Raw genomic sequence first — 24928 nt, forward strand, 5'->3', positions numbered from 1 at the left:
TTTTTCTTCTCAAATCACATTTCTAAACTGTCCTAGTTTCAGTGTGTGTTAACAGATGATAACTTTTCTTTACCCCAGGCGAAGCTGCTTTATTAGTTTGGTTTTGAGTTTTCTGCAGCAAGACCTTTGTTTTGATGGGGGCAAAGTGTATTTATCTAGGGCAATGTTCTCGAGTCCCTGCCTTTGGAAAGTAAGAGAAAATCCGGTTTCATATATGAAGATTTGAGTTATAAAATCTATCCTCAGTATTATGTTGGCCCACTGAGAAGTTTAAAAGTCCCAGCTGAAACTGCTTTTGGAAATAAATATAATACACCTGATTGATTGGTGTTCAGATTTCAAGGACTCGCAGCCCTGTATTTCCAATTGGAAGTATTAAGGTCACCCTATTTGCACATGACAAAACCCCTAAAGTACCACGTGGTAGTAATTACACTTGAGGCTTTAAAGGACACAAGCAAGTCCTGTATTTGCGTCTTATCCCATTTATGTAACAAAACTGTACATTATGAAATCTGTTAGTGTTTGTTTTTAAATTCCCTACCTGATGGTAGTTGTAGCCATTATTGTGAGCATACTGTTATCACCAATTTAAAAATCTGAAAACAAACCACCACTACCAACTCTTACTCTAAATTAGCTTTTCCTCTCCTAAGTGATCTTCGCTTGATAAAGTCCATCATATAATTTACGACCAACCAGAACTGTTGCTTATCTGGCTTCTCTATCAGAAGTAATATTCCATAATTTTCAATTAATAAACTATAACCCTCAGTCAAACCTGAGTTAGATCAACACTTCGCTTAAAAGCATCCTCTTGCAGATATGTATTTCCATTAAGAGAAACAGACTTGAATTCGCTAACTGGGTGTGTCAGTTCTTGTACTTAAACAGAGCCCACAATCAGACATTTCTTTGCTTCCACCTTACAGTGGCATAATGTATTTCTTTAAGGAGCTTATCTGAAAGCAGACTGTGCCAACCTCTACTTTTATTATAAACTAAACGTTCACGGTTCTACAAAAATGGGAGTATGTGCTATTATCTGACAGGTAGGTAAGTCTTCTCAGCTACCTGAGGCTCTAGCTAACTTGCCATTCACAATTTCACTGAAAGTTGTCAAAGGGCTCTCTTAAACTGTAACATCTACTTTTTAAAATAAAGGTACCACTTTAATTTCCCTAAAGCTAACATAGGATAGCCTATTTGTCTGAGATTAAAGTTCAGCTTAGTCTTAGCTAAATGTACCAGTTGCTAAAATTTTAAACATTTTCATCTCATTTAAAACAAACACTTTCAAAAAAGAGCTCTATGAAAGTTAATACCCGTCAACATATTACTAAATTTGTTCCATTCAAGCTCTGTGTATGAGTATCAGAGCTAATTCAGAATTTCAATTTAGATACTTTAATAGGCTCAAAATACAGTAGTGCCACAGAGAATGTTTATTGCAGGCTTGAGTGAGAACTGAAGAAATTCAGACAAATAATATCCATATGTGACTAAGTCTGGCAAAATACAGAGACCACTGAAACAAGACACTTTGAGTATGAGTCTTATAAAATTATACAAATCTTCAAGTGATCATAAATCCGTTCTTATTACAGGTACTTAAAGCAATTAAAAGTCACACAAAATACACTTTTAAGGTTACGGTGTTTAATGTTTATCTAGTTAAATTTCTACAACTAGCAAGATAACATATGAGTTACTAGGACTCAAGACCACCTCCTAGGGAATGTTTACTGGGCGATCCCAATTACACCACAGGCCAAACGACTTCCAGCGTTTCCTGTCTTTGTACTTTCTTCATTTCCACCTCTGCCCAAGTCATCTGGTTTTTCATGGACCTTTAAAAAAATTTTAAGAACACATTAACTTAGGGCTATCAAGCAATTACCATCTCTTCTCAACAATACCCAAAACACTTTTAAGAACCATTTAATATTAGAAAATAACATGTTAAAATAATTTTACTAGGAGGAAAGTATACTAATATTTAATCTAATAGTAAAAAGTAGAAACTACTCAAAGCTTTTTCTTGTTGATGCAAAGAAATAGTTACCCTTAAACACTAGGTAAGCAGTGCTATCTCTAAATGAAATACAAACCACCCATACAATTAGGTTACACGGCTGCCACATGCTGAATCCAACATGAGAAATTCTAGTAATCTCAGTTACAGTAGTCATTCTTTTATTGTATAAATTGCTTTGGGGGAAAAGAAAGTAAACAACAAAAAAGAACATCAAAATCATGCCTAATTACGGACCCATAAACAAGAGGTAATCCTAAAAACATCTTGACGTATTCAAGCAGTAGTATTTTAAATTTTGCTCATCAAACACTGATACGTGATTTTTCTGCTTCACAACTACAGGTGAAGAAAATTCTAAGAATAAAAGGGTCAACTGAAAGGAGGTGTCTACTGAATGTTAACTGTCCTCTGGGGCAGGCAAAAGGGAGCCTATCCTAGGTGGTGTTCTGTATGAACCAGATGCAGCTCTACGTAACTTGGGGCAACTGCTTCCCACATATTAAGCAAGTGATGATAACCTGCAGACGAATGAATATTAGTACTGAGGTCCATCCGATTTCAGACTTAAGATGCTCTGGTTAACTACAAGGGGGAAACCCAGTAGTGGCAAGAAAGTCTGGCCATTTAAAAACTAGATAAAGACCACTCCTGTTTCTGTAACACAGATCTAATTAATATGATCAAATGTAATGTACTTTATTACCGTATCTTAGCAAAACAGTGTTCTTAACTGACCTAGATCATTAATTCATCTTCACTGTAATCGTCCAATAAAATAACTGCTTTTCCTAATCTGAACTAAAAGTACAATTTATATGGATCCTTAGAAACCAGGACTAATAATCATGAAAACATATGTGACCATGTGTTAGAAGTAATTTTATGCATATGCTTATTATATGAACACTTACCACCATTGTGCGGCCAATGATGGAATGGTCTCCGCTGAGTGAGATTATAGGATCTTCAATATACACTTTGGCCACACCACTTTGGTCAGCCTTCACATTGCCCAGGTCTCCAACATGCCTAACATTGAAAAAGCATTAGAGGGATTAGGACTGGTTTCTATTTAACTTTAGTTCATGAGCTAAATTAAAAATGGACTGAGTCAGATATACAAGGGTGGGCTAAGAGGTGGATATAGTCTATATCAAATAGAACCCACTTTTCCAGACTGACAAAACCTTGAAAACATGTAAGTTTAAAAACAAGTAACTAGATGTTCTAGACACACAGCTCTTCAAACACAGGCTTCAAGTCTATAAAGCAATGCTCTGGGAAGAGTGGTGGGATGGGGTGCACCTCTAATTTCATAGGTAAAGGACCAAAGGGTAAACTCTAAGTTACTGAGTTACGCCTGTTAATTCCTGGCATGGCAGAGCTATGCCCCTAGGCCTCTGATATAAAAATAAATTAATCCTTGTCCTTTAAGTTTAATATTTTCCTGAAAGGCCCTCAGAAAACAAATACATACAAATGGGAGTCTCACTGAATTTTCAATATCAAATTTTTACCTACAAACCTTCCAGTGTTTCACGATGGTTTATTCTGCTAGTGGTTGACAGTACTGTTATTCATGACATTTCCTGTATTAGTTCCCTTTGACACTTGTATGAGCTCTATATTCAATAAATGCTACAAAACCAAATCGCTTTAAGTGTCCCTATTTGTCAATTCCTTAGCCCAAGGAGTAAGCCATTCCAGCACTTGGGGGCAAGGGGTTACATGGGGGCAGCAAAGTCAAGAGCAGAGGCGCAATTATCTTAGCACGCAATGTGCAAGTCATATATCCACACTGCCCCCCCTCAAAGCCATCGCTATCATTTCAAAAAGAGTTAAGGTCACTCACCTCTCTTCATCCTTTGGCCCACCATGCTTTTTGGACAGAGGATTAAAGTGAGGACCTGCACTGGTACAGCCTGTTTACCAAAAAAAAAAAAAAAAAAGTTAAATTATGAATCAAAATTCCAAAATAAGTTCTAAAAAGAAACTGGTCATTGCTAAAAACCTCAAATGGAGAAAGTACTGACCCACACTGTGACTTCTAGGCTAATAAAAACAGAAAGCAACACATTAAACAAAACGGGCAGGGAGTAAAGACATTCTAACTACTGGGTAACACTGGTAAAGTTAAATTAATACCCTTCTCTGGGCTTTGGTTTCTTCACTGCCCTGTAAAATGAGGCCAAGACTTGATCTTCAATGGTTCTTTTATTAAAATCCCATGATAATGATCCTAGTTCATATGAGAACAGCACACCTCAACTACAAAAAACTTATCTCCCCAGCAACATACTACCAGGCAGCTCTCCTGTTAGTGGCCTTTACTTCGTGCATGCAGAATGTAAAACGGCACCTTAATCCAAGGGCTGCTGCCCGGTACAACTCGGGGGCATTCACACTGTATTCTGTAAAAATGGCACTCCAGTGCACCAGGGAACAGCATTCACACAGAACACAACCACAACAATGGAGGAGGCTCTTTCATGACATGGTTCTTCATTCAACAGCTGACAGAAAGTTTCCCCCGTTTACAGCTTTTATCCATCCTCTACCCAGGGAGAAGACATGCAGGTCACAGAAAGTAGCACAGTAAGTCAATGCCACAGAGCAATCACCTCCCAAAGCAGAAGTAGTAAAACCAAAAAAAAACGACTCGAGGAATTTTTTTTTAATTAATAATTTATTTTGGCTGCGCCGGGTCTTCGTTGCGGCATGCAGACTCTTAGTTGCAGCATGCATGCGGGATCTAGTTCCCCAACCAGGGATCCAACCCGGGCCCCCTGCATTGGGAACGTGGAGTCTTACCCACTGGACCAGCAGGGAAGTCCCGGGACTTTTTATAATTGTTGAAATGGATCAAATCTGATCATTAAATCACTATTTACAAAAACCAAATTATGGTACATTAAAAACAAGTTCTAAGACGGAGGGGATATATGTATACATATAGCTGATTCACTTCACTGTACAGCGGAAACCAACACAACATTGTAAAGCAATTATACTCCAATACACACACACGTTCCAGCACAATGCATTAAGTTCTCATCATAAAAAGTCTAAACACTAAGTTTACTCAAATACAGCAATTTAACCCATAAGCTTTTGTTGACTTGCTTCTAAACCCAACTTGAGAAAATGAAGCACAATCCAAAGCGTGAACAGTTTACACCCCCTCATCAGTTTGTACCTTGCCCCTCCCCGCTAAGGCCCTTAGGCTAGAGGCACAGAGCTACCTCGCAGGGTTCTGCAGATAAATGCACCCTGCTTGCCACACCCGCCCTCAAGCCCCAGCTCACCAACACCTGGGAGTAAAGGGGAAGGTCAGAAAGAAGCTGTGTTGTTTTCTACTGTTTTCTTAAAACACACCTGAGACTCTTATATAATCAACCCATAATCACGATACAAACATCAACTCCTTCTTCCATTCCACACGGAACAGTCAAAAGCCACTTTTATCCCTGAGATCGACTTTAGTAGTCATATTAACTTGACTCTTAAAAAAAAATGTCGCAAGTTTTTAACGTTTGGGGGTAACTCTACTCAAGTGTATCTTATTAGGTGAAATAACTGTCAGTCACTAAACCAGCACAGCACCCACCTTGTGTATTATCTCCAAATTGATGGACATGGAATCCATGATCGCCTGCAGTCAATCCTGTAATGGATCCCGATACCACGACCGTCCCATCTTCCTTTATTCAAAGAAAAGTGCAAGAAGTTTGAGACAGCAAATGCTTCTGAACAAGGAAAACAGTTGAATTATCTTTACCACTCACAGGAAAGTGAAAAGAACATGGACTCAGGAGTCGAAAAATCTGTGTCCAAATCCCAGGTCCGCCACTTTCTAGCAGTGAACCTCCAGCAAGCTGCTAAACTACTCTATTCATACGTAATATGAATAAGTTCTTGTTTATTATGTAAATACTTCAAATAGGTCGTACTTGCGCATAGTGAGTGTATGTGTACAAATCAACCTTTTGAACCCCAATGTTAGCACATGATACACTTTTTAGCGCCCTACTTTCTTCATGCACTCTTCTATGTTAGCAATCATACAAATTTGCCTTAAAAAGAAAAAAAAAATATCCAACTTGCTACCCTAGGATCCCTGTTCTCCACTCTCCACCAGAGGGGTGTTTATCAGTTTCCAGCATGGCTATTTTTGATTTACAGCCAGAAAATATCGTACACCTCACTGCCCCTGGAGGACTGATCCTAGTGCAACCAGAAGTACGGCTTTCTCAAGTCTTTTTAGGCATTGAAACCTAGATAACCTTTCCACTACAGAGACCAAAAAGAAAGACCAATAAAACACTAAAGCAGGTGAAAAAAAAAAACACTGCAATTCAGGCAATGTTGATGGATAATGGTACCGCATGCTACATATAGAAATCAAAGAAGTTACTTCTACAGCTACCAAGAGATCTTAGGAAGTAAAATAAAATAGACACAGCATCCACACCATATAGTAGTACACGACGGTGTCTTTGTTGTTTAAAAAGCCAGGGCCAACGGTTCCAAGAGGTGTTGGCCTTGAAGACCCTACTTTCCCCTGGCTAGATACCACTGCTCAACGGAAGTAGCCTGGCAACTGCCGCCTCTTGTGTTTCTTTTTGAGAATAGATACACTATGATTCTTCTACGTACAACCTTTAATTTTGGAGAACCCCAAATGTGAACGTTATTCCCCAAAACACGCCACGTCATCAAGAGCACAGACAGACGAACATGGCAGGTTCTTCCAAGCCTCCACTTAATTGGTAATGCACAGAGCACAAGAAGTTCAACAGGAAGCTGCCTGGGTACAACCCTGCAGGGACCAGGCTATTGTCTCAAATGAGTAAAACAGGTCAGGGAAGCAGGAGTAATGTACACTGGTCCAGCACAGCGTAGCCCTGGGCTAATGAAGGCTCAGTCTGGGCAGACCTCCAGATTTTTCAAGAGAAGCTAAGAATTTGGACTTATAGGTGAAAATTTCCGATTTTTGAAACTGGAAACTAAGCCAAAATTTTAAACACTCAGTAGGCCAAGAAATACAGTTTATTGTCAATTTAATACATCTGCATATCCAAGGGTCTTTATCAGGTACAAAAAGCACCACCAAAATGAAGTTGGAACTTAAAAGAGGGGGAGCCATAGAAGCTGCTCAGGGAAGGTGGAAAAACCAGCGTGACTTCTGAATGCAACACCAGGAGCCGTTTTCTCAATGGCCACAGGGAAAGAATCCCTCAGAGGCTTCTTAGGTTCTCTAGTGGAGAGGAAAGGGGATGGACAAAACCAAGTCTTGCAAATGAAACTGCAAAATTCAGTCAAATGTCAAAGAGCCTCTTCCAGAAAATTTGGAAACCACCTAAAGGAAAAAATTAAGCTCAAATATAAGCTCTCTCTCGTCTAAATCTCACAGATGGGGGACACTTACCTAGATTCCTTTGCATGTCCTCTCACATTTCCAGAAACCACTTTAACGACTAAATCTCATTCATATTCCCTCATGATTAACAAGCCAACATAAACAACTTTCCACCCACTGGTAACCTCACTAAGATGTGGGGGGACAGTCTTATCACAAGCACCTTCCTCACAACACCTGTGTTTTGCAGTATTATCAATGAGTATGTATGTCTGTACACTTTATTTTACAAGATTTGTTCAGAGGTCTGTCCGCTACCATCTCAGTGAACAGGCCCACCGGTAGAGAAATTTCGAAGTCACTTTACCGGGAATTTGTTTAAACGAATGCTCCAAGAACAGAAGTGACAATTCCATGCAATGGAAATACTCTGGGTCTCCTAGCGCTGGACTTCCAAACCTCGTCCACTACCCTCTACCAACAGGAATTCTCAATTCTCCATGCACTGTTAAGAACGACTCTGGAAGCTTTAAAAAGAGCATCACTCAGACTGCGCCCCATCAGATTTTGATGTAACTGATCCGGAGTTGAGCCCTGGTATCTGTAGTTTAAAAAGCTCCCCAAATGAGTCTGCTGTGCACCCAGAGTTAAAAATCGCTCCTCTGGAAAACCCCCAACAAGGGAGGCTGTTAGATCTCTGGCTTTTGGAGCTCTGGCCAGGGCCGTCCTCTTCGCCCTTAGAGGAGGACCCTGACCTAGAGCAGGGATCAGCAAACTTTTCTGTAAAGGATCACTGTCGCCTACTCTTGTTTTCACGACCCTTTAAACACAAACATAATAAAAGCATAAATATACAAAAGCCACTGAGCTCGAGGGCTGTACAAACACCGCCTCGGGACAGATTAGGCCCGCGGGCCGCAGTCTGCAGACCCCCTGAACTAGAGAGCTCAAGCTGGAAAGGAAGTCCCAAACGGATACGGATGCTACGAGACCCAGACGGCCCAGCCGCATCCGCCACCCCCGGGTCTCAAGGACCGGCCAGGCCTCGGACTGCGCAGCTCAGCATCCGCGGTATCTCAGGACCCAGAAACTGAGCCCGCAAAAAGGGCCGCAGCGTCCTCAAGCACCTCAGGTCTCCGCCCGGGCCTACGGACGCCGAGGAGGCGCCAGGGCAACCGGCTTTCCTCCCACGCTTTCTTTCCCTCCGAAACTCGCGGTGGTCGGCACCCACCGGGCCGGCCGGGTGTTCCCTCCCTGCACTCCCGCCCAGGCCTCGCCACGCACAGCCGCTGCCAGGCTCGCCCGGTGACTCAGCACTCCGCGGCCGCGCGCGGCTGGCGGCTCTGAGGGCGCCGCACGGCCGAGGACCCGGGGGACGCCGACCCGCCGACCCACGCGCCGGGGGCGTGGCGAGGTAGGCCCGAGGCCCCGCCGGCCGCTCCCGGGCACAGGTGTGCGGGCCCGGCCTCGCCGCCTGTCTCCCCACGCCGGTCCTTGCCTTTTGCTCGAAGTGGATGGTACCCTGCACCGGGCCGTCGCCCTTCAGCACGCACACGGCCTTCATCACCATGACTCGCGGGGACGCGCTCCGGTCCGCTGCGAAGGCCACACGAAAAGCGGGAAACACTGCACAAGATGCCGACGCAAACAGACGACGCAGCACCACGCCGCGCCGGGGAACCTTTATATGCCGGGCCGCCGCACCCCGCCCACCCTGGCCCGGAACCAATCGCCGCCCGCGCTCTCAGCCCGCTCCCCACGGGACGCGAGTGGCCGGGAATCACGGGGGGCGGGGCCAAAGGGCCGTTTGAGGTGCCTTGTCCTCCGCGCTGCCGGCTCCCTCCGCCCGGCGCCCTTAAAACGCCCAGAAACCTGGAACGGCGGAAAAAACCAGTCCTTCTCCTCCAAAGGGTGTAGTCCGTGGATTGCAGTACACGAAATAAGGAAAATGAGGTATACGCGGCACGCCTTGAAGATCTGAAGTCCCTTTGTCTGGAAATGTAGTTAGTTATGACTGACTTTGGTCATAATATTGTCGCATTTGTTTTTTTAGAAGTTGGGACTGTCAAGCTGGGTGCTTTTGATAGCTTTTACTTTTTAATTGTCTTGTGTTTTGGGTTTCGGAGGGTATGTAAAGTCGACGCATCTCAGTCCCTGGTCTCACCTTTTCTTCCCTGCAATTTTCGTAGTCCTAAACGTATAGAGTTACTTGGTTATCAGAATTGTGTATTCTTTTCGAATATTTCCTGTTTGGCAAGGCCGCAAACGTGAAAAGACCAAAGAATGTCAGCTGATTGATTTCTCCATACCTCTGTGTTTTGTCTGCCCCAAATGTCAAGGAAAAGGGTAGAAGGGGTGAATAATTTATGATACCTCCGTACCTCAGAGTATTTCTTATCCTTCAAGGACAAGACTTCAAAAACCTGAAATGAGCAAACAGTACAAACTACTTCTGTGGGTTTTTATTTAAAAGTATAAACATATTTACTTGTGCGCTCAGAAATCTAGAAAGATGTACAAGAGACTATGGGTGGGTACCTTTGGGGAGTGCGAATTAAACTTTTACTAATGTTCTCTCAAAAAAATTTTTTACGATGGATGTGCATTTGTCTGCCACAGTTTGGCTTAGAATGAGAATTCCCCTCCCCCGCCAACACACACACATACTTGTGTTGGCAGAACAGTTTGATAAACCAGGGGCCTGGGGCAGGGAGCATCAAGAGAAGGATTTTCATCTTCCCTCCCTACGGGGCTGCCTGAATAACAAAGATGAGTGAACTGTTTTCAGAGGTGAGGTTAATTTAACCTGGAAGCATGCTTTAGACTTACCCAGAAAACTCATTAACCTGCAGGTGCTATGTTTCTGACTCAGTGAGTCTGGGGTGGGAACCTGGACTTTACATTCCTACCTTGTGCCCAGGTAGCGCTGATGCTGGCACTTTGAGGAACTCCGACTTGCAGGTGTTTTTCATGCCCAGTGAAGTATGCAAGTTGAGGGCAAGAGCTGGACCTACTTGACACAAAAGAGGAGATAGAGAAAGCATCCCGAAAAGAAACTTGGAGTCAAGGGGACCCAGACAGGGGCCAGTAAGGGACACACGTAAGGGAGAAGAGCTCTGGCTCCTGGGGATTTCTGTTTTTGTTTTGTGGGATTGCAATCCTCCCCATCTCCCCGTGAACTCCAACGCAATCTGCATTTCCCTCTAATGCTCTGTAGGGAGGATTTAGTTGTAAGGATGATGAAACACGGACACCTAGTTCAAGGCCAGAGTGAAACGAGGCAGAAGCTGATTCAGCCACGTCTTGGCTGTCCATTACTTATTTATTTAATTACACCCTTGGACTCAAAGGCATCCTCTGTCAGAGATACACAATCCACGTTTTTTTATCATCCTCTTGAAAGTATACATATTTGTAATTTTGCTTGTTGTACTTACTAGCATTTCCCAGATAGCTGACTTGTGCTACGCAATTGCATAAATGTGCAAATCCCAGCCACAGGGTCTTTGCCCGAGGCCAAAGTTTCTCTTTGGCCTCAAAGTTCCAGGAAGTTGGAATCAGATTTCAGTTGCTCGCCAATAAAGCAGCCCATATACAGAGTGGCCCTGGGATTCTGGGTCCGTCCTCTTTTGAGATATGTAGACAAAGCCTGGGTCAGTGCCAGGGCTTGTGTCCTGCAGGATTAGAGGACCCCTGGGGTTTATTCCTACTGCCGCCCTCACACCTGGGCAAGGGGGTCCCACACTTTAGAGGACCCTGTTCTGTTCCTCCTCAGGCCATATTTCCCCTGGGGGGTGTGGAGCCAAGAAAATGCTTCCACCCAGACTCTTACCCCTCCTTCTAGAACAAGGTTAAGGAATATAAATATGTGATCTTGAACAGTATTTGTTTGCTCCTAAGACAGCCTGTGCAGATGACTAAGCAGTTTACCGTGTGTCATTCTGGCATTCCTGGGGATGAAAAGCAGTGTTTGGGGACCTCTGTGGTTAAGAGGTAAACAAGAAGGTAGACCAGAACTTCGGTCTGGCGTTTCCATCCTTTTCCTCTTCCTCTCCTTCCTTTCTTAGGACTCACTCTTCTCCTTTCTCCTTTATCTCATCTCTCTCTTTCCCCAAATCATTTTTTTCTTCTGTAATCCCAAGGTGATTCCCCCTTTACACCTTCCTCATGCTCAGTAAATAAGTAGTTTTTTAATTTCCTTCACATCACACATCACAAAGGGATTATCACCAAGACCTTTGTTGATGAAAAATATGTTTTTATATGAATTGTAGGAAAATGTTAGAACTAGGGAAAATACAAAAGAAGCAAAGTACAAAGAGAGAAGCTTTTTAAAATATTTATTTATTATTTTTATTTTTGGCTGCGTTGGGTTTTCGTTGCTGCATGCGGGCTTTCTCTAGTTGCAGTGAGCGAGGGCTACTCTTCATTGCAGTGCGTGGACTTCTCACTGCGGTGGCTTCTCTTGTTGTGGAACACAGACTCTAGGCGCGCGGGCTTCAGTAGCAGCACGCAGGCTCAGTAGTTGTGGCGCATGGGCTTAGGTGCTCCGCAGCATGTGGGATCTTTCCAGATCAGGATTCGAACCTATGTCCCCTGCATTGGCAGGCGGATTCTTAACCACTGCACCACCAGGGAAGTCCCAAGACAGGCTTTTTTAAATGCTAAGAAATAAATGCGCTAATAACTAGGAAACAGGGACTTCCCTGGTGGTCCAGTGGTTAAGATTCCACGCTTCCAATGCAGTGGCTGCAGGTTCAATCCCTGGTAAGGGAACTAAGATCCCACATGCTGCGCGGTGCAGGCAAAAAATAAAAACAAAATAACTAGGAAGCAAATTAAAAACAGTTAAAGGGGGTTCCCTGGTGGTGCAGTGGTTGAGAGTCCGCCTGCCGATGCAGGGGACACGGGTTCATGCCCCAGTCCTGGAAGATCTCACATGCCGCAGAGCGGCTGGGCCCGTGAGCCATGGCCGCTGAGCCTGCGCGTCCGGAGCCTGTGCTCCGCAACGGGAGAGGCCACAACAGTGAGAGGCCCACATACCGCAAAAAGAAAAAAACAGTTAAAGGCAGTATTAGCTAGTCCTACCTGCGTATATTTAATGTTAGTAAATTCCAAAAACCGGAAGCTATTACCAGTAAACACTGAGAAGATTATATCCCAGAATCACGAAGTATCTGAGGCATTTTTGAAAGTTGGAGAGGGAAAAGTATAAAAATTAGTTTATATTGTTAGTAAACAGGAGTGAACAGCCTGGGATTAGAAATTTGCAAACTATAATTGAGAGGTAGCTGTATATTTAATAATCTTGGCTATAACCTGTCATACGCTCTCTGTTTAGCAGTTGCAGCCTGGGCTCAGGCCCACTCTGGCCCACTGTGTCATCTTGGGTAATTCTCTCTAGAACTCAACTGTAAATCAGAGGCACCTGGGTTAGGTACAGTGCTATTTACACTGGCTGCACCTCAGAACCACCTGGGAGATTTTTGAAAACAGTGTGCTTGGGCCCAATTATATTCACATCTTCAAATTGCATATATTTAAACAGTAAATGCACATTACATTGCTGTAAGATACCAACATTGGTTTTTCACTGGAAATAGGCTGCTTACCGTGGCACTTTCCATCCCATGAAGAAAATAAACTTATATTTGATTAAACAAGCATAACCAGGTTTCTGTTACATGAGGTTGAAACAGTTTCTAACTGGCAAGAGATAAGAAGCCACAAAAGGAATTTTAGCAGGAAGCAGCTTGACTGTGTTCATGGGTAAGGTCAGGGTGTGTCTGGGTGCCTGAGGAACCTCGAAGTGCTGAGCTGGAAGTGTCCTTCTGGACACAGATGTGAACCTCAGGGTCACCCCTAAGTGTAGGCTCTATATCAAACTCAACACACATGCTATTCAGATTTGTAAGGAAAACGTAGTTACTCATTCGCTTTAGGGGATATAATTGTCTTCACGATTCTCTATCACTCTGGGTAGGAAATCGGTGAGACTTAAGCATCAATGACATTTTCTCGGTGAGACTTAAGCATCAATGACATTTTCTCAAGTTCGTCTGGTTTAAACAGTCTCTTTAGAGCAGTGATTCTCAAACGTTAATATACCTAAGAATCAGCTGGAAGGCTTGTTAAAACTCAGATTGCTGGTCCCCAACCCCAGAAGTTTTTTCTTTAAAAAAAAAAAGCACGTTATTATTATATAGTTTATGTACTATAAAAAATTCACCCATTGTAAGTATACACTTAAGCGATACTTTTAGTAAATTTATGTAATTGGCAACCATTACCAAGATGCAGTTTTAGAACATTTCCATCAGCATAGGAAATTTCCTCATCTGGTTTTTGCTTAAGCCGTTCTCCCACTCCAAGCCCTAGTCAACCACTGATCTGCTTTTTTCTCTATAAATTTGCTTTATCTGGACATTTCTTATAAATGGAATCATACAGTATGTAGTGTATGATTTTGCATCTGGCTTCTTAGTGTAATGTTTTAGAGCTTAATCTATGTTGTAGCATATTTTGTTAGTTTGCTCCTTATGTCTAAGAGTATTCCATTGCCGAATATACCATAAATTGTTTTTCCAGTCACAGGTTGGTGGACATTTGTGTTGTTGAATTGTGTCCCCTCCAAAATTCATATGTTGAAGTCCTAACCACCTCGAAATGTGACCTTGTTTGGCGAAATGTGACCTTGAATGAGTTGAGAAGCCATCCATATTCAGGCTTTTCTTTGTGAGAAGATTGTTCATTACTAATTCAGTTTCTTATTAGAATTCATTTTGGATTTTCTATTTCTTCTTGATTCAGTTTTGGTAATGTATGTCTTCTAAAGAATTTGTCCACTTCATCTAAATTGTGTAATTTGTTGATATAGAGTTGGTCATAATATTTTCTTATAAATTTTAAATTTCTATAGGGTTGGTAGTAGTATCCCTGCCTTCATTACTGATTTTGGCTATTTCTTTGTCGCTGTTATTTCCTTGCCCAATCTAACTAAACAGTCGTCAGTTCTGTTAACGTTTTTCAAAGAACCAACTTTTGTTTCTGTTTTTGTGTTTTGGCCACACCGTCCGGCTTGTGGGATCTTAGTTCCCCTACCAGAGATCAACCTCTGGTGGAGTCCTAACCACTGGACCTCCAGGGAATTCCCCTCAGAGAACCAACTTTTGGTTTCATTGATTTTCTTTATTGTTCTTCTGTTTTCTATTTCACTGATTTCCAACCTAATCTTTATTATGTCTTTCCTTCTGCTTGCCTTGGGTTTATTTTGCTTTTCTTTTGTCTAGTTTCTTAAGGTGGAAGCATTGTTTATTGATTTGCATCGGCAGGCGGACTCTGAACCACTGCACCACCAGGGAAGCCCTACATTTCCTTTTTTAAATGACTGAAGTATAGTTGACTTACAGTGTTGTGTTTCTGGTGTACCGCAAAGTGATTCAGATTCTTTTCCATTATAGTTTATTACAAGATATTAAATACAGTTCTCCGTGCTGTACAGTAGGACCTCATTGTTTACCTATTTTATATATTTATATATAGTAGTTTGTATGTGCTAATCCCAAAGTCCTAACTTATCCCTGCCCCGCCCCAACCCTGGCCCTTTCCCCTGTGGCAAAACCATAGGTTTGTTTTCTATGACTATGAACCTGTTTCTGTTTTATAAATAAGTTCATTTGTATCATTTTTTAGATTCCACATATAAGTGATTCATATATTTGTCTTTTCTCTGTCTGACTTCACTTAGTATGATAATATCTAGGTCCATCCATGTTGCTGCAAATGGCATTATTTCAATTTTTATGGCTGAGTAATATTCCATTATGTATATATACATACCACATCTTCTTTACCATTCATCTGTCAATGGGCATTTAGGTTGCTTCCATGTCTTGGCTATTGTAAATAGTACTGCTGTGTACATTGGGGTGCATGTATCTTTTTCGAATTAGAGTTTTCTCTGGTTATATGCCCAGGAGTGGGATTGCTGGACCACATGGTAACTCTATTTTTAGGTTTTTAAGGAACTTCCATGCCAGTTCTCCATAGTGGCTATATCAGTTTACATTCCCACCAACAGTGTAGGCGGGTTCCCTTTTCTCCATACCCTCTCCACATTTATTATTTGTGTCTACATTTCCATTTAATTTTCTCCATTTTCTTTCATGTTTTTGAGGTTCTGGTAGTAGATACGTATATATTTATAATTGTTATACATTCCTGATATAGTGACTTTTATTATTTTGGAAGATCTCTGTCTCTAGTAATATTTCTTTGTCTTAACATCTATTTTAGCTGATATCCATATAGCTACTCCAACTCTCTTACGGTTACTGTTTTCATGGCATATCTTTTTCCATCTTTTTACTTTCAACCTATTTATGTCTCTGAATCTAAGGTGTTCTCTTGCAGACAACACATAGTTGACTCTTGCCCTTTTTGTCCAATATGCATATTCCTGCTCTTTGATTGGATTGTAGACCATTCAAATTTAATGTAATTAATAATATGTTTGGATTTACTTTTGCCATTTTGCTGTTTGTTTCCTATATGTCTCTTAACTTCTTTGTCTCTCTGTTCCTCTTTTACTGCTTTCTTTTGTGTTAAAATTTTTTTTAGAATATCATTTAAATTCCTCTGTTAATTTACTTACTATTTTAAAATTTATTTTATTAGTGGTTGCTCTATAGATTGCAAAATCTTAACTTACCAAAATCCAGTTGTGATTAATACTAATTTAATTCTGGTAAAATATAGAAACTTGGCTCCAGTATACCTCCATTCTCTTCCCTCACCTTTATCTTATTACAGTTATATGTATTACATTTATATGTAGTATAAACCCAACACTAAAGTGCTATGATTATTGCTTTACACCGTCTTATGTCTTCTAAAGAAATCAGGAGAAGAAATAAGGAAAATATATTTATAGAGTCTTTTATATTAACCCACATATTTACCATTTCCAGTGCTTTTCATTTCTTCCCGTGTGTTCACATTGCAATCTGATGTCACTTCCTTTCAGTCTGAAGGACTTTCTGTAATATGTCTTGAAAGGCAAGGCTGTCATCGCTTCCATTCACAATGCCTCTGGATGTGAGCATCACCCACTACACCCGATCAATTGAGGCCCCTTTAATCACAGCACCATAACTACCGGTTCTCACGGCCTGGCCAGCCCTGGCAGAACCTCCACACCCACTGGGCTGGAGGAGCTGGAAGCAGTACTAGGCAAGCATGCCTCGGATATCCACCATTCTTATCCAAAGTTCCGCAGTTTTCAGGCATAAACACTTCTCAGATTGTCGTATGTCTTTGGTCAATTTCCAGAGCACTTAAATGTTGTTCTTGTCCATTTGTTTTAGCTTTACAGTTGCTTTCTGGGGAGAGGATTTGCTAACCATTTCACTTGGCCATAGCCAGAAGTCTGCTTCCTCCCCATGCTTCTGATTCATTAGACCTGAAGTGTAGCTGGAGAATTTGAATTTTAATGAGTTCTCAGGTAATACTAATGCTGCTGGCCCAAGGACCACACTTTGAAACCCGCTGCTTTAGGTTAAATCAGTCTCTTTCAGATGTGAAAACAACTTTCTCAGATATGAATTCATTATGAGCACACATAAAATTTTATTTTAAACTTGCTGCAGGGGAAGAAGGCATCCAATAAAACCAGTTCAGATATTTCCTTTTGGTAGAAACTTCTGGTAGAAGTAAAGGTTACTAGATAATTTTGTGAACATTAGCTTCAAGACAGGCCTGTCGGGTGAAACACTATCTGTTCAGCACCAGCCTGATGGTCAGCAATTCGGGTGATTCATAACAAGACAGTGCCAGTAAATCTAACAGCCCCCGGGAGCTCTTAATCTCATCAAAGTCTGCAAGAAAATTGCTCAATTATTTTATCATGAACGCTAGACACTTTCCACAGGAGGTTGATTTTACCAAGCCCCTCTGTTCTTCTCCAGACTGCCCTCCTCAGACAGTGGAAGTGGTCAGTTTTCTCTCTCACGTGTAAATGCCGAGTTTCCTCCCTTTCCTGCTGTTGCACCCCAGGATGGACTCTGGGCATCTAGTTGGCAGAAGTCAGACAGCAATAGAGGAGGGCACTGCCTATCCATGTGTTGTCATCAGAATCCCCGTTGGTTTCTGCTGCACAGCAGCTGGTCCATTCTGCTTCTGGACCGGCGACAGCTATGGTGTGACTCGTCCTACCACTATCATCTGTGGTTCCGACCACTGCCATCTTGTCACCAAATCCCCACTTCTTTTGCATTACCCCCCGTCTTCTGCTGGTCCCCAGTCAACTCGGCCTTTTCATATCCCAACAAGGGGCCCCACAGGAACGTCAGGGGCTCTAGGTGCTAAGCACAGGCCACATTTTACTGCTCCAACTTTCCTATCCTGACAGCTCCCTCTACACCCCACTGCCCTGCCCTGGCGCCATGTTGAAATGTATCCACATGGACCCTCTCTTAAAACTTTGTTCCTCCTCCACCCACTGTTGTATGAATGCCACTGGCGTTCCTCAAGTTCTCAAGATCTTCCATTTCATCTGGGTGTTTCTCCCTCAGCCCTCAGCACTCACAGGGTGAGAGGAAGTGAGGACCCAAGTGGCTCACACCACTTGCTTCCTCTACAGCTCTCTCCTTTTCCCTCCCTTGCCATAATGTTGAGGGAAAAGTGTTTTACTTTCTCCACCTCAGAGGATCTCAAACTTTTGCTGCATCAGAACCCCTTGGAGGGCTTATTAAAGCACAGATGCCTCAACCCCATCCCCAGAGTTTCTGATGCAGCAGGTCTGAGATGGGGCCTGAGAATGTGCATGTCTAACACGTTCCCAGGAGATGCTGCTGGTGCTAACCACACTTTAAGAACCACTGGTCTACCTTCTACCCTGATTTCTTGCTACCCCTGATCTCAAGTAAAATCCTACTGTCTTTTCGCAAAACTTGATACTTGATTTGTTAATGGATGCTAAAGGAACTTAGAAAATCCTTTGTTCTCAACAAAAGAGTTTCAAACTATTATCTTCTAAGGTGGGGACGACTATAATTTATTGTCGACAGGGATACCTTTGATGGTTAATAATAATAATGCCAATAATAATGCTAATAATAATAAATATAATAAATAAATAAATAAAATTAATAATAATGATAATAATAATAATAATAATGCCAGAGTAGTCGGGACTGCCGTAGGCAGACCAGGATGCCTATTCACCCCATGCTACAGCCTCAAGGAAATCATCTTTGGAACTCAAAGCAATTACTTCCTTGTTCTAGGAGTAAACAAGCTCTCCTTCTCTGGGACAAAGAGGTTGGTGGCTCAGACTTGGAGATGGAAGACTGCCAGGGAATGTGATTTAAGAGGGAAACAAAACACAGTGGTTTAATATTTTCAAAACATTATCCCCGTTACTGTAAGTCCTCTACGTACGAACCAAGCTGCGAACTTTCAAAGAGGCGAACGTGCATTCCATCAACATCAGGTGTGAGTGAAATTGCAGCCCTCCGTCTCCTGTTGCTGACGACCCTTCAGCTCTACCATCTCCCACCTCCTCTCCCTCCTCCAGTCAGTAGCTCTTCTTGCCTGTTCACTCGATGCCAGCCCCTGGATGCCAGCTGTTGGACTGTACTACTGTACTTTTCGAGGTACTGTACTGTAAGATTAGGAATGTTTTCTTTTTGTGTGTGTGGTTTTTTTTATGTATTATTTCTGTGAAAAGTATTATAAACCTATTACAGTGCAGTACTATATAGCCGATTGTGTTAGTTGGGGACCTAGGCTAACTTTGTTGGACTTACGAACAAACTGGACTTAGAAACGTGCTCTCAGAAGAGAACTCGTTCATATGTAGGGGACTTCCTGTATATACATTTGGAGTTAACCGCCTATAGTACCAAAGCGCCTGACTAGCCTGTAGGCACAAAATAAAGGCAGTTTGCATTTCCTCCTGGCACAAGCCTCACCAGCGCTATTGGAAATTAGCCCTTTTCTTTATCCCCCGGTGTCCTGAGTTATTTCTGGGCATGCCCAAAGTAGCAGCTCACAAGTGCCCACAAACCAGAATGTCAGCTGCAGGCCCCGTATGGCCTTGTCCTTCCTCTTCTGCTCAGGCTTCTTGTTCCCATCCGTAGTCCACAGAGCCACCTGGAGAAGTGTCACTCCTGCAGCTTCCCATCACGGGGACCCCATTCTAGGCCAAGGGTGCTCCTCCAGATGCTCCCTCGTCTCTGGTACTAGAGCATGGCTGGGTTTTATGCAGAGCCTCTCCCCCAACTCCCTGCCACACTTTGTTTCCTGGGCCCCAAGTTGGATTTTTTTTTTTTTTTGTCCACGCCACGCAGCATGTGGGATCTTAGTTCCTCAATCAGGGATTGAATCCGCACCCCCTGCAGTGGAAGCATGGAGTCTTAACCACTGGACTGCCAGGGAAGTCCCAAGTTGGATGTAATTTGAAGGCAACACAAATAGGATTTGCTGATGGTTAGAATATTGTGTGCAAGAGGAGAGGAGTCCAGGCTGATTCCAGGGTTTGGACTCAATGAATGAGGTTGTTATTAATTAGCGTGGTTGGGAAGATTGTCGATGGAGCAGGTTTTCTTTGGAAAAGTTCAGTAGATTGATTTTGGACACAGTTTGTGATGTCTTTTCAATATCTAAGATAAGAAAGGTAATAACGGACCTTCCCTTTCAACTTCTATGCCATTACCATAGACAGAGTTGAAGTGAACTATAAAGATTATTTTCCAATTCCAGCAGGCACTGTTGAGTGCCTGCCCAACTGCCCTGTTCCCTTTATTCCACACGGGCAGAACAATGATTTTGTTCCAGTGTCTAACCTCACCTACGTGACTGGAGAAAATGCTGGTTGTCTAAACCAGCCAGGGTCACCCCATTCTGCATGTCAGTGAGAAGTAGAAGGGTAAGCCTGACACCCACTCAATTTGGGTCAATGAGACGTGGGGGGCAGTCATTTGGAGGCTTCTGGGAAATGTTCTTTCTTTAAAAAAGATTTACAAGAAGAATTGGTCTGGCTTTTTCTCCCGGATGTTGTCCTAGGGCAACCATCCTGCAAACATGATGTGAGTAAAAACAAGCTGAGGATGGTCAAGCTGAAAGATAGCATTTTCCAGCCCATTAGTTAACTAACTGGAACCATCCTCTCTCTGGATCTCTAATGCAAGATAACGCACCCCTTGATTGGTTAAGCCATTTTAAGAAGGGTTTTCTTCACTTGCCTGTTAAAGCATCCTAACTGGTACACGGAGTAAGGAGAGAAAGTCATCCTGAGGAGGAAACCACAGAAAGTTCAGGGCAGTAGATGAAGGTGCCCGTTTGTCACTGGCAAGGTCAGGCCAGTACCAGCAGCAGGGCAATTTCCAGTGCAAAGAACTGACTGGATTATGAACTTGAACTAGAAACTGTTTGTATTGTCTCTCCTTTTTCTTTGCCAGGGAGGGCCGGTGTTTTACACTGTAGGGGTATCTGTGCCCAAGGCCTTATCATCTCCTGTCAACTCCGAGCTCCGCCCTCCTACACAAGACTGTCCTTGGCACCGAGTCAAGTCCATGAATTGCTTTCACACTCCCTATTCCACTTTGTGCTCACAAGCACCTGTTAGGAGTCCAGGCATGTCCCCAATTTACAAACTGAGAATTAAGACTTTGGGGAGGTGATCACAGCCTAGAAATGGCAAAACCCCGACTCGAACCAGGGTGGATTCCAGGCCGGCACTCTTTGACTCACACCATGAAATTTGTTTTAAAATCTAAAATGACATCATTGCTCTTACTTGGTTATTCTAATTTTACATGTTAAGCATGATTAAAGTAACTAAACATTGTAAGACTCCCATGTGTCTTGATTCAAACAAAACATACACTAAATACCTGAGGTCTCTAGGGTATGTTTGGTTTTCTGTTACTCAAAGTAACAATAATTTTCTTTCATATGCCACTTGATCAAGACTGGTTTTGCCCTTACCAGTTTTCTTACAAACGTGCTTTGAGTTAACTTTTTAATGCCTTATATAACAGGGTTCAGAATCACATTAATTCTAGAAGTGACCTTTTTATTACTCTTGACAATGAACAGTTATTTAAATTTATAGCAGTCCTGTTACATATGCAGTTCGTTGTGTGTGAACCAGCATGGTATGTTTTTCTTCTCATAAAGCTCTTCATTTGCATTGGAATAAAAACTCTGCATTGGTTTGAAGTGAGAAATTTAGTCCAATTTTACCAGGAAGGCAAGTCAAACCAGTTCAGCTGGGTGGAAAAGTTCAGTTTGCTTTTGTTAATAGCCAGTTATTTCACCAGGAAAATGAGTGTATTTGGGAATAGCAGAGGAATTACAATTCAGGATGGTAAACTATGGCGAACCATAGGCAAGTCCTAAAAAAGTGGTTCTTAATAAGTTGGTTTGAGAATGAGTGTGGAATATCCCTACTGTTTATTTTTGCTTTTAAGATGAGAAATGTTCCAGAAATGTTAATGTGCTGAATTTTTCAAAGAGCAAATCATTTTTTAAATGTTCCAGGAAAGTTTGATTTTGACAAAATGTGTACAAGGTGAAAGGAAGTTTATCCTCTAATTATTCGTGTACACATTTTATAGTGAAAACACCCTTATTAACCAGGACATCTGGGGTAGAGTATTGATTCTTTTCTCTGGTGTTCTTGTATCTCAGTTTCTTCTTCTACAAAACGAGGGGTTGACAAGATGTATGAGTTTCTTGTTACTGCTATAACACATTACCACAGACTTAGTGTTTTAAAACAACACAGATTTATTCTCTTGTGTTTCTGGAGGTCAGAAGTCAGATGGGGGTCTCACTGGGCTAAAACCATGGTATTAGCAGATCCGTGTTCCCTTCTAGAGTGTCTTGGGGTGAATCAATTTCTTTGCCTTTTCCAGTATCTAGAGGCTGCCTGCATTCCTTGGCTCATGGCCACTCCCTCCATCTTCAAGGCCAGAGTCAGCAATGGCCAACTGAGTCTTTCCCACATTACATCACTCTGTCGCTGACTTTTCTGCCTCCTTCTCCCACTTGTAAGGATCCATGTGGTTACATTGAGCTCACCCTTGTGATTACATTGATCCAGCTCAGCCAGAATTATCTCTTTATTTTATTTTTTTAAATAAACAATAAATAAATTTATTTGTTTATTTATTTATTTTTTTTTGCGGTATGCAGGCCTCTCACTGTTGTGGCCTCTCCCATTGTGGAGCACAGGCTCCGGACGCACAGGCTCAGTGGCCATGGCTCACAGGCCTAGCCACTCCGCGGCATGTGGGATCTTCCGGGACCGGGGCACAAACCCGTGTCCCCTGCATCAGCAGGCGGACTCTCAACCACTGTGCCACCAGGGAAGCGCCTATTTATTTATTTTTGTCTGTGTTGGGTCTTCATTGCTGTGCACAGTCTTTCTCTAGCTGTGGCGAGCAGGGGCTACTCTTTGTTGTGGTGCACGGGCTTCTCATTGCAATGGCTTCTCTTGTTGCGGAGCAAAGGCTCTAGGCATGCGGGCTTCAGTAGTTGTGGCTCATGGGCTCAGTAGTTGTGGCTTGCAGGCTCTAGAGCACAGGCTCTGTAGTTGTGGTGCACGGGGTAAGCTGCTCTGCGGCATGTGGGATCTTCCTGGACCAGGGCTTGAACCCGTGTCCCCTGCATTGGCAGGCACATTCTCAACCACTGCACCACCAGGGAAGTCCCACCTCTTTATTTTAAGGTCAGCTGATTAGCAACCTAAATTCCACCTGCAAACAATTCCTCTTTGCCATATAACCTAATATATTCGCAGGTTCTGGAGATTAGGATGTGGACATCTTTGGGAGCCGTTATTCTGCCTACCACACTAGGCAATCTCTTAGATCTTTCCAATTCAAAATTTTATGAAAAAAAACTCAATATAATTGTCCTTCATTACTGTAACTTTAAAATGCAATAAGTAAAACCCAAACAACTAGGTTATAGGGAAAGAAGTAGAATGATATTTTATTAATTGTTTAAATTTTATTTTTATAAAAGGAACTATATTCACGTAGTTCAAAATCCAAACCATAATAAGGAATAAATTGAGGGTCTCACACCCGTCCCTAGTCATGTGTATGTATCATTATTTATTGAGCCATCCCCTACTGTATTATTTTCCTAGGGCTGCCATAACAAATTATAACTCACTGGATAGGTTAAAATAACAGAAATGTATTCTCCCGCAGTTCTGGAGGACAGATGTCCAAAATCAGGGTGTCAACAGAGTTCTGATCCCTCCAGAGACTCTAAGGAAGAAGTCTTCCTTGCCTCCTCCAGCTTCTGGAAGCTCCAGCCATTCCTTGGCTTGTGGCTATATCACTCCAATCTCTGCCTCCATGGGCACATGGCCTTCTTCCCTGTGTGTATGTGTGTGTGTCCTCTCCTCTTCTTATAAGGACACCAGACATTGGTTTAGGCTCCACCCTAATCCAGTATGACCTCATCTTAACTAATTATATCTAGAAAGATCCTATTTCTAAATAAGGTCACATTCACAGGTGCTAATTGTTAGGACTTGAACTTATCTTTGGATGGACACCTGGAAGTTTTCAGTTATTTGCTATTAGAACAGAGGCTGCATGTTTTCTTATGGACTTGTATGGGTATTCTTATGGATTTGTGAAATGCCTCTGAAATACAAATACCTAAAAGCGTAAATGCTGAGCCATAGGGTTTTTTTTCCAAATTATGCTTCAAAAAGGTTGCAGTTATTTCCATCCCCACCCTCAGTGTTTGTTTCCGTACAGCCTCATCAAACTTCCATAATACCGGTCTCTTTATCTGCCAGTCTGAGAGGTGAAAAATAAGATCTCATTTTAAATTTCCATTTATTTGATTATTCATGCAAATGAGCACACTTCCTTGTGTTTATTGACTTTCTAAGTCTGTGAATTGCTAGTTGTTTCCTATTCCCTCTTGAGCAGCTGATCTATTTTTTATTTAATCCATTTCAGGCATTTTTGGTTGCCATCTTTTCTTTGTTCTTTCTCTTAAATGGAACTTGATCTTTTACGTAAATCTAAGACAAGAGATTGTGTGAAAGTCCATACCTACAGTGAAGGGGTATTTGCTTTTCAGGGCTAACTTTCTATGATACAGCTCTGATGTGAGTAGGGAAAGTACCTAATAAGAGTACGGTATCTGTGGTGGTTGTAATTTCTTGTGAGAGAGAGGGAGAGAGGGAGGACAGTTATATCAGAAATGAGGTATGTTTGAAAGTGTGTCAGTGGGTGGGAGTTTATACAAATCTGTGAGAAGGTGAAGTCCCTTTTTCTCTTTTTTTTAAATGAGAAAGCTTCAGCTGGGTTATCAAACTGGTGATAAACATCCATGACTGCATGTTCATCCTGAGTTTCTCTTCCCAGCACAGAGTCATTTCGTTTGTAATTAAGAAAAGTGAGGAGGGTAACTCCACTTCTGGGTACACATCCAAAAGAACTGAAAGCAGGACATGATCAAGTATCTGTACACCCAGGTTCATAGTAGCATAA

At 42.3% G+C, this 24928-nt stretch overlaps 3 protein-coding genes across 3 annotated transcripts in view; 2 read left to right on the forward strand and 1 right to left on the reverse strand.

Annotated features, from left to right (window-relative positions):
* Positions 1–3672, forward strand: part of SCAF4 (SR-related CTD associated factor 4) — a 60498-nt gene extending 56826 nt beyond the window's left edge. The window contains exon 21 of the mRNA XM_060098563.1: positions 2381–3672. Within this exon, the coding sequence (XP_059954546.1) occupies positions 2381–2415 (35 nt within the window). The 3' untranslated portion in view covers positions 2416–3672. The remainder of the gene's footprint in view (positions 1–2380) is intronic.
* On the reverse strand, positions 1423–9067 carry SOD1 (superoxide dismutase 1). Its single transcript, XM_060098564.1, has 5 exons — positions 8896–9067; positions 5646–5739; positions 3891–3960; positions 2950–3067; positions 1423–1850 (listed from the first exon to the last, which is right to left on the reverse strand). The coding sequence occupies exons 1-5, from the start codon at positions 8965–8967 to the stop codon at positions 1743–1745; spliced, it is 462 nt and encodes a 153-aa protein (XP_059954547.1). The 5' UTR covers positions 8968–9067; the 3' UTR covers positions 1423–1742.
* The window catches only part of LOC132490399 (uncharacterized), a 31260-nt gene continuing 13107 nt past the window's right edge, over positions 6776–24928 (forward strand). Inside the window, exons 1-2 of the mRNA XM_060098776.1 lie at positions 6776–6807; positions 8712–9350. Coding sequence (XP_059954759.1) covers positions 6776–6807; positions 8712–9350 — 671 coding nt within the window. The remainder of the gene's footprint in view (positions 6808–8711; positions 9351–24928) is intronic.

This window comes from Mesoplodon densirostris, chromosome 5, assembly GCF_025265405.1.
Source record: "Mesoplodon densirostris isolate mMesDen1 chromosome 5, mMesDen1 primary haplotype, whole genome shotgun sequence".
NCBI classification, from domain to species: Eukaryota; Metazoa; Chordata; class Mammalia; order Artiodactyla; family Ziphiidae; genus Mesoplodon; species Mesoplodon densirostris.

Excerpts from the sequence above, each read along its gene's own strand:
- SOD1 (XM_060098564.1), bottom strand. The coding sequence starts at position 8,967 with ATGGTGATGAAGGCCGTGTGCGTGCTGAAGGGCGACGGCCCGGTGCAG. Across the intron at positions 5,740-8,895 it reads CCATCCACTTCGAGCAAAAG|GAAGATGGGACGGTCGTGGT; the intron begins GCAAGGACCGGC and ends CTTTGAATAAAG. Across the intron at positions 3,961-5,645 it reads ATTTGGAGATAATACACAAG|GCTGTACCAGTGCAGGTCCT; the intron begins GTGGGTGCTGTG and ends TTTGGTAAACAG.